Source organism: Egretta garzetta, unplaced genomic scaffold (assembly GCF_000687185.1).
Source record: "Egretta garzetta isolate BGI_Z169 unplaced genomic scaffold, ASM68718v1 scaffold260, whole genome shotgun sequence".
NCBI lineage: Eukaryota > Metazoa > Chordata > Aves > Pelecaniformes > Ardeidae > Egretta > Egretta garzetta.
Genome location: NW_009258662.1, coordinates 456,832 through 470,093, shown reverse-complemented (window position 1 = coordinate 470,093; position 13,262 = coordinate 456,832). Strand labels below are relative to the sequence as shown.

The 13,262-nt window shown below is 47.7% G+C and overlaps 1 protein-coding gene across 1 annotated transcript in view; it reads left to right on the top strand.

Moving 5' to 3' along the window:
• LOC118453341 (collagen alpha-1(VII) chain-like) overlaps positions 1 to 13,262 on the top strand; it is a 109,046-nt gene that overhangs the window by 32,556 nt on the left and 63,228 nt on the right. The window contains exons 27-40 of the mRNA XM_035903878.1: positions 1 to 59; positions 152 to 178; positions 1,797 to 1,841; positions 2,389 to 2,457; positions 2,573 to 2,668; positions 3,341 to 3,367; positions 3,533 to 3,586; positions 5,001 to 5,072; positions 5,658 to 5,723; positions 5,909 to 5,944; positions 9,722 to 9,757; positions 11,139 to 11,171; positions 12,417 to 12,488; positions 13,249 to 13,259. Coding sequence (XP_035759771.1) covers positions 1 to 59; positions 152 to 178; positions 1,797 to 1,841; positions 2,389 to 2,457; positions 2,573 to 2,668; positions 3,341 to 3,367; positions 3,533 to 3,586; positions 5,001 to 5,072; positions 5,658 to 5,723; positions 5,909 to 5,944; positions 9,722 to 9,757; positions 11,139 to 11,171; positions 12,417 to 12,488; positions 13,249 to 13,259 — 703 coding nt within the window. The remainder of the gene's footprint in view (positions 60 to 151; positions 179 to 1,796; positions 1,842 to 2,388; positions 2,458 to 2,572; positions 2,669 to 3,340; positions 3,368 to 3,532; positions 3,587 to 5,000; positions 5,073 to 5,657; positions 5,724 to 5,908; positions 5,945 to 9,721; positions 9,758 to 11,138; positions 11,172 to 12,416; positions 12,489 to 13,248; positions 13,260 to 13,262) is intronic.

Sequence of the window (13,262 nt, the reverse complement as noted above, 5' to 3'; positions counted from 1 at the left end):
TTCCTGGGCTGCCAGGCAGACCAGGGCGCACGGGTCCTCCTGGTCCTCCTGGACTCATGGTAAGTATTTGTTTTAACAAACCTTGTCAAAGTGCCATGTAGGAGAAAAGTGAGCATGGCTCTCAAATCTCTCCCTATCTCCTGTTTTGCAGGGTCTCCCTGGCATCCAAGGTGATATTGTAAGTATTTTGAATGCAGAAAAGATCATCAATACAGTGGGACCCTAAAACTTTGCTTTTCAAGCCTTTCAAAGGCCGGTTGCACTGGGCAGGACAGGAGAACCATTTAGCCTTTACAAGGGACTATTGCTGTCACCAAATAGATCTGAACAGGTTTCCTTCTGTTCAGAGATCTGGCAAATAATGCAATACAACATGGGCACATTTCTAGTCAAGTAACCCTCAATGAACCAGAGCTGTCCAGAAAAAGGCCAAGGACTATGAACTCTGCCTTCAGTCATATATATATATATATATATTCTGAAAAGGACCTGGGAGTGTTGGTCGACAGGCAGCTGAATATGAGGCAGCAGTGTGCCCAGGTGGCCAAGAGGGCCAAGGGCATCCTGGCTTGTCTCAGGAGTGGCGTGGCCAGCAGGAGCAGGGCAGTGACTGTGCCCCTGTGCTGGGCACTGGTGAGGCCGTCCCTCAAATGCTGGGTTCCGTAAAAGCCGTAAGTTACAACCTGGGAAGTTCAGGCTGAACGTTAGGAAAGATCCTATCACATGGTGGGGAGCCCCAGGCTGCTGGGGAGTGGCTGGGGGAGCTGGGGGGGTTCAGCCTGGAGCAGAGGAGGCTGAGGGGAGCCCTTATCGCTCTCTACAACTACCTGACAGGGGGGTGTAGTGAGGTGGGTGTTGGTCTCTTCTCCCAGGTAACAATCAATAGGACAAGAGGAAACAGCCTCAAATTGTGCCAAGTGAGGTTAGATAAGGTATTATGGAAAATTATTTACTAGAAAGAGTGGTCAAACATTGGAACAGGCTGTCCAGGGAAGTGGTGGAGTCACCATCACTGGAGGTGTTCAAAAAATATGTAGACGTGGCACTTCGGGACATGGTTTGGTAGGCATGGTGGTGTTGGGTTGAGAGTTGGGCTTGATGATCTTCAAGGTCTTTTCCAACCTTAATGATTCTATGATTCTATGAACTTAACTCCATCTTTGGGGCTCGATTCAGTTGCTGAAAGAGAAACTGTCATTTGAGATGCCCTGTTATCCCACCCATCCTCCAGTTGATGCTCCAGAAGGACACAGGTCTCCCATAAATCTTGCCATCCCTGTGCCTTGATTACCTGGGGATCTCTCGGATACCCTGGGACACCCATGTTTGGGTATCTGGATCAAACTGCCAGTGTCTGTGATGAGGTACCACCTGTAACAAAGGTTGTGACCTTGTGAACCGTGGTTTGCATGGATCACAGGGGTCTGACACAAACCACTGCAACCACTGAATGCCCTTATGACTTGTTTACCTTCTCCTGGTGGATTAAACAAGCAGCAACCCCTCATTCCTCACAGCTTCCCATGGTGCTTGAATGTACTACACTGTCACTACCTCAGGTGTCCATCCTACATGCACCCATCACTAGAGGGTGACATATAATACACCCACGGGTGACACATATCTATTTCTCATCGATGTTGGGACCAAAATCCACTTCTAGGAGCCTATTTTCATGACCACTTTAAAAGCAAATGAAATTTTATTAGAGACAGGTCTGTAACTTGAACATCCCACCATGATGCTCTTGCGGGTGCTTTGCTGTTTAATGCTGCAGGATTTATTTTTGATTTCAGGGATCTCCTGGATATCCTGGACCAGCAGGGCCAAAAGGAGACAGAGTGAGTTTCATTCCTGGGTTTCATTGGGCAAAACTATTGTATTGCCCTCGTTTCTAATTTCTAAGCATTTGTACAGTGACCTTTGGTGAATATGAACTTCTGAACTATACGTAACTAGCCCTACACTGCTAGTCTTCACCTTGGGGAGTTGTCCTTCACCTTGCTAGGAGGAACCTAACATCTTTACAGAGAAAAGTGCTCAGTCCTTATCACAGGCCCTTGGCACATTTCAGTCAGTTATTTGCAGAAGGAGGTATTGCTTGGTTGGGTCATTCTGCCTTTCTGAGACCAACCTCCTTTTTTTCCCTGGGATTAATTTTCTGCCTCATGTCATGCCTCATTTTTCTGAGCTCATGTCATGGCCATGGTACCTCTGCAAAAGAGTTGCTACAAGCACGTGGTTTGGGTTTGCAGCATGGGGAGGGGCTGTTTGGTTTTAAAGTCACTTAACACTGGTCATGAAATTGCCCCTAAATTATGAAACTGCCTGATTGCACCTGGACCTCCCAGTGCAGCTAAGCATGTGTCTTCCACCCCCTGTGTGCAGGGCGAACCAGGCTATGTCTTGGGAGGAGTGGAGGTGATTCCTGGCCGAAATGGGCAGCCTGGCCCCGCTGTGAGTATCATCCCCTGGTGTGGTGGACCCTTCAGCCTCTCAAGGGCTGGCAGAGAAGTGAAGGGAGCTGGGAGAGAGCCCATGTCCCTCCCTCTCCTGGTTTTCGTTGTTGCAGGGACAGAAAGGACAGCCGGGGGTTCCTGGGGTAGCAGGACCACCAGGTTTACCAGGTTTACCAGGGCCACAGGGTCCACCAGGGATCTCCATCAAGGTGAGCATGGTTATCTGAAGCATGGTTCTGTGACGTTGTACCACAGAAAGAGGAGACCCAGCATAGTCCAGGGTCCCTGGATACTCTGTTCATTCAAGGGCCCTGGGAACACTCATTTCTTCTCTCCATCATGGGATTCTCCCATTGAGGCATAAAAGGAGGAACTCTGCAAAACGTTCCCATCATCAGGGCCGTGCTGTTCAATATAGTGGGAATCGGTGTTGGAGCTTGAAAAGGTTATGGTCCCTGTTGTCTGACATGGGACTAGATTCAGTGGCCACTAAGACTTTTCCAGCTCCAGATCTCTAGGAAGGCTGTTTGGCGGCTGGAGTGAAATATCCAGGATCACTCATGCTGTGCACAGCCAAAACCAGACTGATGGTTGTTGCCAAATGTCTCCTTGCACTGAGATTGAGTCAAAAGTCTCAGCAAGGATCAAGAGACCTAAAGTCCCCTCCCCTACCCTAAGGGACAGTTGTCAGATTTTGCAGGTTGAGGTGTCTGGAGCATGAAAGATAGCAGACACCTCTACTAAAGTTCTGTGTTCCCTTGGGGGTGGGAGTCTTGGTCTCTGGGCTCCCTGCAGGAGCTTTCTGCTGGGACTAAGTTTAGAGAGGACCCACTCTCTAAATTACCACCTCATGGTAATTCTCCTTGTCTTTTGTGTTTCAGGGTGAACCAGGGGATTCAGGTACCCGGGTAAGTACCTAAGACTGGCTTTCACTTTTGCATGTGATGAGAAGCCTTTTTTATTTATTATTTCTAAGCCACCCAATAGGGTCTAGTTCCATACTTACCAGATATCCATCAAGACCCAAAAGGACTGCTGGGACACGCAGTAAGACTGTTCTGTCCTTCATGCAGGGCCCTCGTGGGAGGAACGGCCTCAAGGGTGACAGAGGAGGCATGGGAGAGACGGTGAGTGGTCCACTGATGGCCAGTTGCTAAGGAAGAGCTGCCAGCCATGGTGGTAGGGCTGTTGGCCTTGAGATGCCCCCTGCCATCTTGGGTGGTTTTAGAGGGACAGTGCCTACTGCCAGTTCTCATCAGTTGACACTTGGGGATGCTTCACTCCGCTGATGAGGGCTGTCAGATTAAGCAGGGCCAATTAAGCTGTTCTCCCTTTGTCAGCTTCATCCTGTTGACCTGTCACGCAGGAATTGCCAAAAGGGAAATGTTAGAAACCCAGTAAAACATGAGATAACAGCCTTTCATTTTGCCGAAAGCAAGGACATGCTGTTCCTCATGGCACAGAGCAAAGCTGTGAGAAGTTCATCCACCGCTGTGCTCACCATGGTGATAACTCCATGGTGTAGTCAATCATGCTGGCAGATGATACCAAATGTTGCCTGATGAAGGCTACTCCAAAGCGACAGTGATTCACCTTTGAGTGCCCACTACTTCCACCACCCGTGGAGCAGCTGAGTGAAACCCTGCTCCTTCCTACATCCCACCCCCTGGTCTCAGGAGGACAAAGAAGAACTGGGGCAGGTCAAGAGGAAGGCAAGAAGGTGGATCAAAAGTGTGGGACAGCAAATAGACTGAGCTGGCAGCAGATTCGAGACAAACAAAAGGAGGTGGTTCTTCACAGAAGTCCCACAAGGATGTTTGGGGCATAGGAAGTTTGAGTTCAAGGGGAGAGAAGACAAGAAAAAAAGTCCATGGAGAACTACTAGGAATAAAAGAAACCATGTTTGGTTTGGGAAGTCCCTGCATTACAAATGACTCGAACTCAAATGATTACTCCAGGACTCTATGTACGTCCTGTTCTTGCATCCTTCCCAAGGTGCCTTCCCAAGGTGGGGGTTGGACTAGATGACCTCTAGGGGTCCCTTCCAACCCAAAACATTCTATGATATGATATGATACTGGTCATCATTATATATGGGTGCTTTTTTGGTTACTTTTGCCATTCTGCAGAGGTATATTCCATAGACCAGCCATTTCCATATGTCAGTCTTCACCATTTCTACACCAGCAGCATTACCATGGTCACACTTACAGCAACACAGCCACGAAGAGCCACTGGAGAAGGCAGCCACTGCCAAATCAACATGGGTACCCAGCCTCTGTCTTCCCACAACAAGCAAACACATCTTTATTTTCCCTTAGTGAGTAAAGCCAGTGATCCATAGCTTCTTTGTGGGGAAAAAGGAAATTTGGGAATACATAAACATCTCTAGAAATCCTCAGCTGCAAAGGAACCTGGCGCATCAGGGTATACATTTATCTTCTTGTGTTTCTGCAGACTTAAAAATAACCCTTTTCTTTAGTAGGATTGGTAACAAACAGTTCAAAAGAAAAAGATTTGATGATGTATCTTCCTTTTCAGGGGAAACCTGGCTTGCCAGGCCCTGTAGGGCTAAATGGTGTTCCTGGACTGCCTGGACCAAGGGGAGAAAAGGTCATTACTTATATCAGATGCTTGCAGGATCCATCAGCCCAAGGGGGAGCTGAGAATAGCTGAGACAAAGTAATAGCAGGGTAAATAGTACAAATAAAGTGGAGGCACGTTAAGATTTTCCCCCATTCCCTTCCACTCCTTGCTTCTACAGGTTTGAGTTTGTGCATGGTAGAATAGACTCTCCATCCCCATCCAAGCCCTTGTTTTCCCTTCAGTCCTCGTATTTCCACCTAGTGGAAGATCTCTGCAGTTCCTACTGTCAGGACCGGTGTTTTCTCCCAAACACAGCCCAAGCCCTGGATGGGGCTGCTTCACTGAATCCCCCACCCTGCTTCAAATGGTCACTTAAAACACCCACAGCCCCCTGGTTTTACTTCTCTCCTCCAAGTCATTATTTGCACCTTGCCTGAAGGTCACTGGCTAGACATGTGTCTTGGTTGAATGGTTACACAGCAAATTTTCCCCCACCTGCTTTGCAGAAGAGCTAAGAACAGAGGTCTGAAGCAGGTATCTGGGTAGGACATCTCATGCTCTGCAGTTTTGGGGACCGGCTTTCTCGAGTGCAATGCTGTGCCTACCTTGCAGGGGACAGCAGGAACTGGTTTTTTCATTCCTGGCACTGTTGGCCCAAAGAGGGAAGAAGGAGAGAAGGTGGCTTGGCAATTTTGCAGCTAAAGGCCCTTTGGAGGGCTCAGTGTCTCTAAAGTCTCCTCCAATACCTCTTTTCTAGGTTTTTCTTGGAGGGTGCGTCCTGTGGTTACAAATGGAAAGGGTCAGAGAAGGGAAAACATTGGGTTTTAAAGCCTGAGCTTTCACTGCTTCTTCTGGTTTTTCAGGGGGTGATGGGACCTCCAGGAGTACCAGGACCAAAGGTGGGTACTGAAATGCTGAACCTGAATCCCTGTGCCTGGTACTCAGGTGCCAAGGAAAGCATCTAGCTCTAATCATCATTGTCAGCTGTGGGAACTCCTTACTCAAAAGCTATGAAAGGGAATAGTTTTACACATCAGCAGTCACTGGCCTGTGGAAGTCATTGCTGCGGGATGCTGCAGAGACCTGGAATGGTAGCAAGATGCGATTTTTTAATAAAATAATAAATGGCATTTTTGTGGCCAGTGAGACTCTGCAGAACTGTAGTGGTTCACGTTAAATGTGGTTTGGGAGGAAGATGTAAGGAGCAGATTGTCTCACATCTGCATTTTGGACACCTTCCTCTGAACCATCCAGGCCCAGATTCGTTCCCATGTTTCCAGTGGAGAAAGACCAGCCCTGTGAGAGGTGATACAGCCCATCCTGAAGTTTGAGTTTTCTTCTGGAAGTGCCCATCATTTTCCAACTGTTGGGAAGGAAACCTTGACTTGACCAATTCTCTCACCTTGCTTAAGAGTCTGGGATCATGGGGAGGAAAGATTTTGCCAGAGGAAAGGGACTGGACAAAAGTAGCTCTGGCAACTCCACCATGAACCCAGGGAGGATGATGCATGGTGAGGACTGGTCAGGAAGGGACTCATGGCAGGCAGGAAGATTTTCTTGCAGACTGCTGCCTCTCCCCCAGCACTCACTACTCATGGAGATGTGGGAGTTCAACTCCAGGGCTTCTCCATGTGACAAAATACCTGGAAAGCTGCAGGAGGAATCAGCTGATCTTGGCATGTACAGGGACAATTGCTATAGGAGGAAGGAGACTTTCTCCTGAGCCAGGAGAAATGCCTCTCAATTCAGGTTGAGTGGATGTTTGCCTCTTCCTGAAGCACCTGGCTTGAGCTCATGTTGAAGATTGACACTGGAGAAAGACTGAAAAAGTCTGAATTTTTCCTGGTACAGGGAGTGCCGGGCGTGGGTTTAGGTGGTAGCAAGGCAACTCAACATGGTCCCAGGCTGTTACAGCTCTTGGAGGAGCAACCACTTAGGATTTGGTTGTAAGGCTCTCTGCACACCCCCTTCTTCACGTAACTCAGGATATATATAAAACTCAGGTCACCCCTCTCTGAGGGGAGACCTTATCACCCTCTACAACAAGGAGGCTGTAGCGAGGTGGGGGTTGGTCTCTTCTCCCTGGTAACAGATGATAGGACAAGGGCGAATGGCCTGAAGTTGCGCCAAGGCAGGTTTAGGTTGGACATCAGGAAAAATTTTTTCAATGAAAGGGTTGTCAAGCACTGGAAGGGGCTGCCCAGGGAAGGGGTCGAGTCCCCATCCCTGGGGGTGTTTAAAAGCCGGGCAGACAAGGTGCTGAGGGCCAGGGTTTAGTGGTGGGATGGCAGGGTTAGGGGAACGGTTGGACTTGATGAGCTTAAAGGTCTTTTCCAACCTTGATGATTCTATGGTTCTATTAAATATACACTGAGTTGCTCTTTATGGCCAAGTGGATCTGAGTCACTGATTTATTTTGCATCCATTAAGCTCAAAAAATGTCCATGTTGACCCCAAAACAAATTATTTTCATGCTTCCAAGAGAAGCGGAAAATGAAGGAAAAATAATGGCCAGGGAAATGTTTCATTCAGCCCGAAACAAAGCACTTTCCTTCCCTTTTTAGTGGTGGGGTTTTTTAATTTCATAAAATAGAAGATCTTAAATCTGTAAAGTCTGCAAGTGCTAATGGCTAGTTTGCTGATCATGTCTTGCTCTTTGCAAGAGCAAAGACCTCCTTGGATTGCCCAGTCCTGATCCACACAAATATGGGTCTGTGGCTGGGTGTTTCATGGACTGCCCGTGCAAAGCAATGGGGAGAAAGAGCAAAATTTGGCAGGGTGCTTCCTGGTGAGGTAACTGTTGACGTTCATAGAATCATAGAATGTTTTGGGTTGGAAGGGACCCCTAGAGGTCATCTAGTCCAACCCCCTTGCTCCTGAGCTCTTTCTGACAGCAGAAGGTGCAGGAGGCAATCACAGCTGCTCATTTTCATTTAGGGTGAACCAGGACCACCCTGGGAAGGAGAACCAATTGGGCCAAGGGTGTCCCTCTAAGTTAATCAAATCAGAATGAAGTTTTAAAGATTAAGATAAAAAACCCAATATATAAATATAGAACCCACAGTAAATGGGCCCTGGCCCAAGATCTCACCTTGCTCCTCCTGGTTAAGCTCAGCCTCTGAGCTAAGCCTGAACTCACCCTGCAACCCCATATCCATGCGCAACTTTTCCAAGAGACTTTCTCATCTTCAGCTCTCAAGCTCCTTGGGAGGAAACAGTCTGATCAAGCTCAGGATAGTCCATATAGTAATAGATGTATATTATATTATATAGTAGATTATTATGATATAACTGTATAGTAACTATATATTATAACATGCATGCAATTTAATATTAGGTGTTATATATAAAGTATCTATAGTAATATGTTTGATTATACAAGATATCTTAATATATTATAGATACTGTGCAGGTAATTAATGTGAAATCTATAAATGCTATCTTATGCTATACATATAATTAATATGCAATATACATATGTGACTATATATAACATATGCTATATACTATATATATGACATATATGCAGAAATCTTGTTTTTCTTTACTTTTTGATTTGCTTTTCTCTCTGCTTTCATGATTTCCAGTGGAGGGAACACGTTCAGCATGCTCTTCTGCAGCATGCAAGCCTCCAGGCTCATCCTGCTCTGCTGCTGGAGCCCTGTCCTAACTAAAGCATCTTCTGTTTTCCAGGGTAACAAAGGGCAAGGTGGCATTAAGGGGCAAAAGGTGCAACTTTGCCAGCACGGGACCACAGAATAGGAGGGGAAGAAGCTCTGGTTCTGTGTTCAGGCTCAGGGCAGAGCAGTTGAGGTATCTGGTTGGAGATCCAGAGGGAGGGAATTTGAAATCCACCCCAAAGGCTTCTCCCACTCTGGTCAGATGTAACTGGGCCACGTAGTTCCATGCCATGGAACCACGAGGTTCAGGAGCTCCCTACTGCTGAAGGAGCTCTCATGCGTGGGATAGACCTTGCTCCAATGGTGAAGCCCCGGGACAGTCTGCAGCTAGCAAACACTGACAAACCAACCTTGAATACTCTTTGCCAGTCCATACTGAGTATTCACAGCTTGCTTTTATTGAGCTGTATTTCAGGTTTGTGGTTTTTACAGCTCCCCCAGCTGCACTTGTTCTGCACATACATTTGATTATAACTTCAAAGATCAAAAGAGACGGCAGCATTTTTTCCTAAGAATAGCTATGGCAGTGAAAAAATGGAAATAAGCTGTCAATCTTCCTCGAGCACCTTGCGGGAGCAAGGCCCTGCAAGCACAGGGCTGCACTTGCAGCTTCCAGGTCTGAGCAGAGTCTTGGGCCTGGGTTAGGCAAAACACTGACCTGGTCTGGTAGCTCCCCTGCATCTCATGGCTGTCTTCCTACCCTTTCTTGCAAAGGCCCATCTTGGATAGCTTTACCTTGGATGAGAGCTTGCTGCTCTGCATTTGGTCTCCTGGTAGATGGCAACCAGGTGTGCTAGAAGATAGGTATGGGGATTTCCATCTCTCACCCAAGAGCCCTCATAGCTGTCTGGCAGAGCTGTCTTGTAGTTCATGAAAGATTGGGCTGAAGAGTTTCCTCCCTCCATCCCTCTGGCTGGCAGCTTCTCACTACAGCAGGGACCGAAAGTGCTGAATCTCTTTTCAGTCCAGTGGAAATTCTCTTTTCATGTCTTACAGGGACTCCCAGGACCTCCAGGGCAGAAGGGAGACCAAGTAAGTCGAACAGTAAGAGAACAACATATTTGCCTAGCTCAGGTGAAGGTTTCCTGACTTTCCCCAGCTTGTTCCACGTGCACAGCTCTTGCAAGCGCTGTTGAGCTTGGGGGCTGGGGGGGTGGGGGGGTTTACACAGAAGTGAAGCTAGCAGGCATGCACTTGAGCTCAGCGTCTCCTCCCTCTCTTCCTCTTGTGCTTCTGAAATGAGTTTTGAGCTGATTTAAGGAATGGGTGGGGAGAGAAGAAATTTTGCATTGCCCCAGATTGTTCATTTTATGTGCTCTTGCCCTGCAGGGGAACCCAGGATTTCCAGGTGCTCCAGCTATGGGGGTAACTATGAGTGGATTACAGCCCTTCTTGTGCTATAGATACACAGCATCACCACCTGCCAGTAGACCAAGGGCCAAGAGAGATGTGTCCCACTGAACTGCAGGAGGAACTGATGGACCTTTTGCTTGACCCTCCAGACAACTATGTCTTTTGCTCCCTTGCTCCACTTCTTATATTCCCAGCCCTGCACCACAGTTGCCCACTGGCTCCTCAAAGAAGTTTCACTGCTGTGCAAGAAACATAAGGATAAAGCCTTCCCACTGCTGAAGCCCTGTGCTCCAGGCCTGTCCCCCACTCAAGCTCCTCATTCACAATGGGGTTCTGCTGGTCCCTGATGAAGAGGAGCTGCTGATGGGTCTCATTTGCCTCATTCCCATGTGGAAACAGGACTCCTGCAGCCTCCTCTTAATGTCCCTCCAAAATCTAGGACGGCTTTAAGGAGAAACCCTGATGGTGGCCATCTCTGTGCACCCCACAGCATTGCTGCAAGGGCTGTGGGAGCAGTTGGAGGTCACATTAAGGACTGAGACCCACTACCAGGACAGACTGATGTGTCCTGGATGATGCTTGAATGAGCAGGGTACCTTAGGTTTCTTTCCTAGCAATGCTGACAGAATTGTGTTGGAGACGCAAGGTAGGAAGAGAGCTCTGTGGTCCCTAAATCCCGCTCAGAGCTGCTCTGCAGGGTCATAGTGCAGTCATTAACATTCATGGCCTTTCCAAAGGTTGGTCCTTGATGTATGTTAGCAAAGGCTAGAGCAGCTCTCTGCCAATTACCCCTTGCATGTGAGTGATCGTCCAGTTCCATCCCTGGAGCTAAAACCTGCTGAAGTTGGTGGGATTCCTTCACAACCTTCACTGGGTTTGGAATTTGGTTTGTAGCCCATTCTGGCATTTTATGGCCCAGTGCAGGTGATGGGCTTCCTCCCCCAAAACGAGGCTGAGAGTCTCTTGCTTTGGTAAAGATAATCTGAATAGACCCTCCTTTGAGAGGGAGATCTTTTTTCCCAAATAAGAGAGCATTTCTTTGATTTCTTTTTATCCTCAGGTTTTGGGACCTCCAGGCAAGAAAGGTGTCAGGGTAAGTCCATTAATTAGCACTGCTTGAAACTTTGATGAGATCTTTTCCTAAAAAAGTGAGGTCTGGACGATGCTTCAACATCTGAAGCATGTCTCCCTTGTGAATGACTGGAGAGAAGAGGTTGGAGAAGTAGCAATAGTCTTGCCCTGCTGATATTTCTTTTGCTTTTATTAACATTTTGTGCCAGTCATTCTCTTTCTAGCCCCAGACTATGGGGAAATTTGGGATTTCCATGTGCGAATTTTAGAAAGTAAGAGATGGCCGAAGCACAAATCCAGCCCACTCACAGAAGATACTTTCCAGCCAAGGGAGGCATTGACATAAAATCAAAGCACAGCTGAGGCTGGAAGGGACTTCTGGAGCTCTCTAGGCCCACCTCCTGCTCAAAACAGAGCCAACTTCAAATCTAGGCCAGGTTGTTCAAGGTCTTGTGTGCTGACCATCTCCACAGATGGAGATTTCCCCACTTCTATGGGTCCCTGACCAAGAGTTTGTCCTCCCTGTGACTGGAGGATACTGGATTTCTCAAACCAGGGAGATCTCTGAGACAGAGCTGTTCCCTGACTGTGTTGTCCATGTTGTACATCTGCTTTATAGGAAGGTGGATGTAGTTCACTCTTGCAGAGGCCTCATGGTGGAACGTGGTCTGGACTATCGTTTTCTTTATTCTTGACAGCTTATTGCCAATCTGCAGAGAAATAAAAGATATCCCTTATCCTCATAAGGAGTATTTAGTGAAGGGGTAACTTCTCTTGGCTTTTTGACTGCTGGCGTTCATGAAATCCCTTGCAGCGCTTCATACCTCCCTCAGCCCTTAGAGACAATAAGGTTTTTCCTCTTTGCTGGCCTTGGATGCTGGAGCCAACTCCATTCATCAGTCCAGAGTGTTGAACATTGGTTAGCAAAGATGTCTCTCTTCCTTTAGGCTGGCAGCATTTAAGTAGTGACCTGGGACCAGAATTTTATCCTGGCTATACCACTATAAATGCACACATGGTGCTTTACAGTGTAGAAGTTGCATGGCTGGAGAGGGTGTAACTACTGTGATGGGGTTTGTATGGCAGAAGACCAGGTACCGCAGAGAAAGCTTAAATGTAAACCCAGAGATGGATGGGCGGGTGGATTTGGCAAGGGAATGGTTTTCAGAGTGTACTGAAAGTGCAAATTGCAGCTCTAGGGAGCCACAGGAACAGGGCTTGTTTTCCTGCATGATATTTTTAGTTTAGGGGATGTCTTTATTCACAGGGAGATACTGGACCACCAGGGGCCCTGGGACCACAAGGAGACAAAGGAATACAAGGAGACAAAGGAGAAAAGGTAATGGCCTTGCTTTTCTTGGCGCATCCTTTATGGGTAGAAGGGTTTATTTTGTTTGTGTCCACAAAGGAAGCTCTGAGACAGACGGAATTCCTTGTGCTAACAAGGGGCACCCATGTACTGTAAGTCAAGGAGAGTTCTCACATGGCATAGAAGTCAAAAGCTCCTTGAAAGGAAGACAGTGAGAGATGCAGAGTTACCAGTGCTCAGCTCACCCAGCTGCCCATGGTTGATGAAAATGCCTAGGATCTGCTTGGTCCTTTCCTGCTGGCTTCAGGTGTGGAGATTTATGTCCTGAGCTTGGAAGCTGCTCCGGCAAGACACTGTATCTCCCTCTGCATCTTGCTTAGCACCAAACACAGCATTGGCAACTAACTCCCAAGTTATGGCAAGGATGGGAAGCAGGCTGACCCTTGAGGGGGCTGCAAAATGGTGCTGGGGTGGAGACTGCTAACACTGAGTGTAGCGTAGGACATGCTCCCAGGAGTGAGAGAGTGAGGAGCAGGGTCATGCCACCACAGCTTGTGTATGGCCATGGAAGAATTGCAGACAAGATGTGCAAGATTTGGATTGGGAAACAAAGGCACCTCCTGAGTTCCCCAAATTACACTCTAGGGAAAGTTGGGTCTCCATAAGGACAAACTGGGAGGTAGTACCAGCACAGGGTTTAGCCCTAGCTGTGTCTCTGTCATACGTAGAGTTGCAGAGAGGAAAAACTCCCCAAGCATTACACTGAGACACGCGTCATCGATTTTTGCAGGGAAGTCCAGGTTT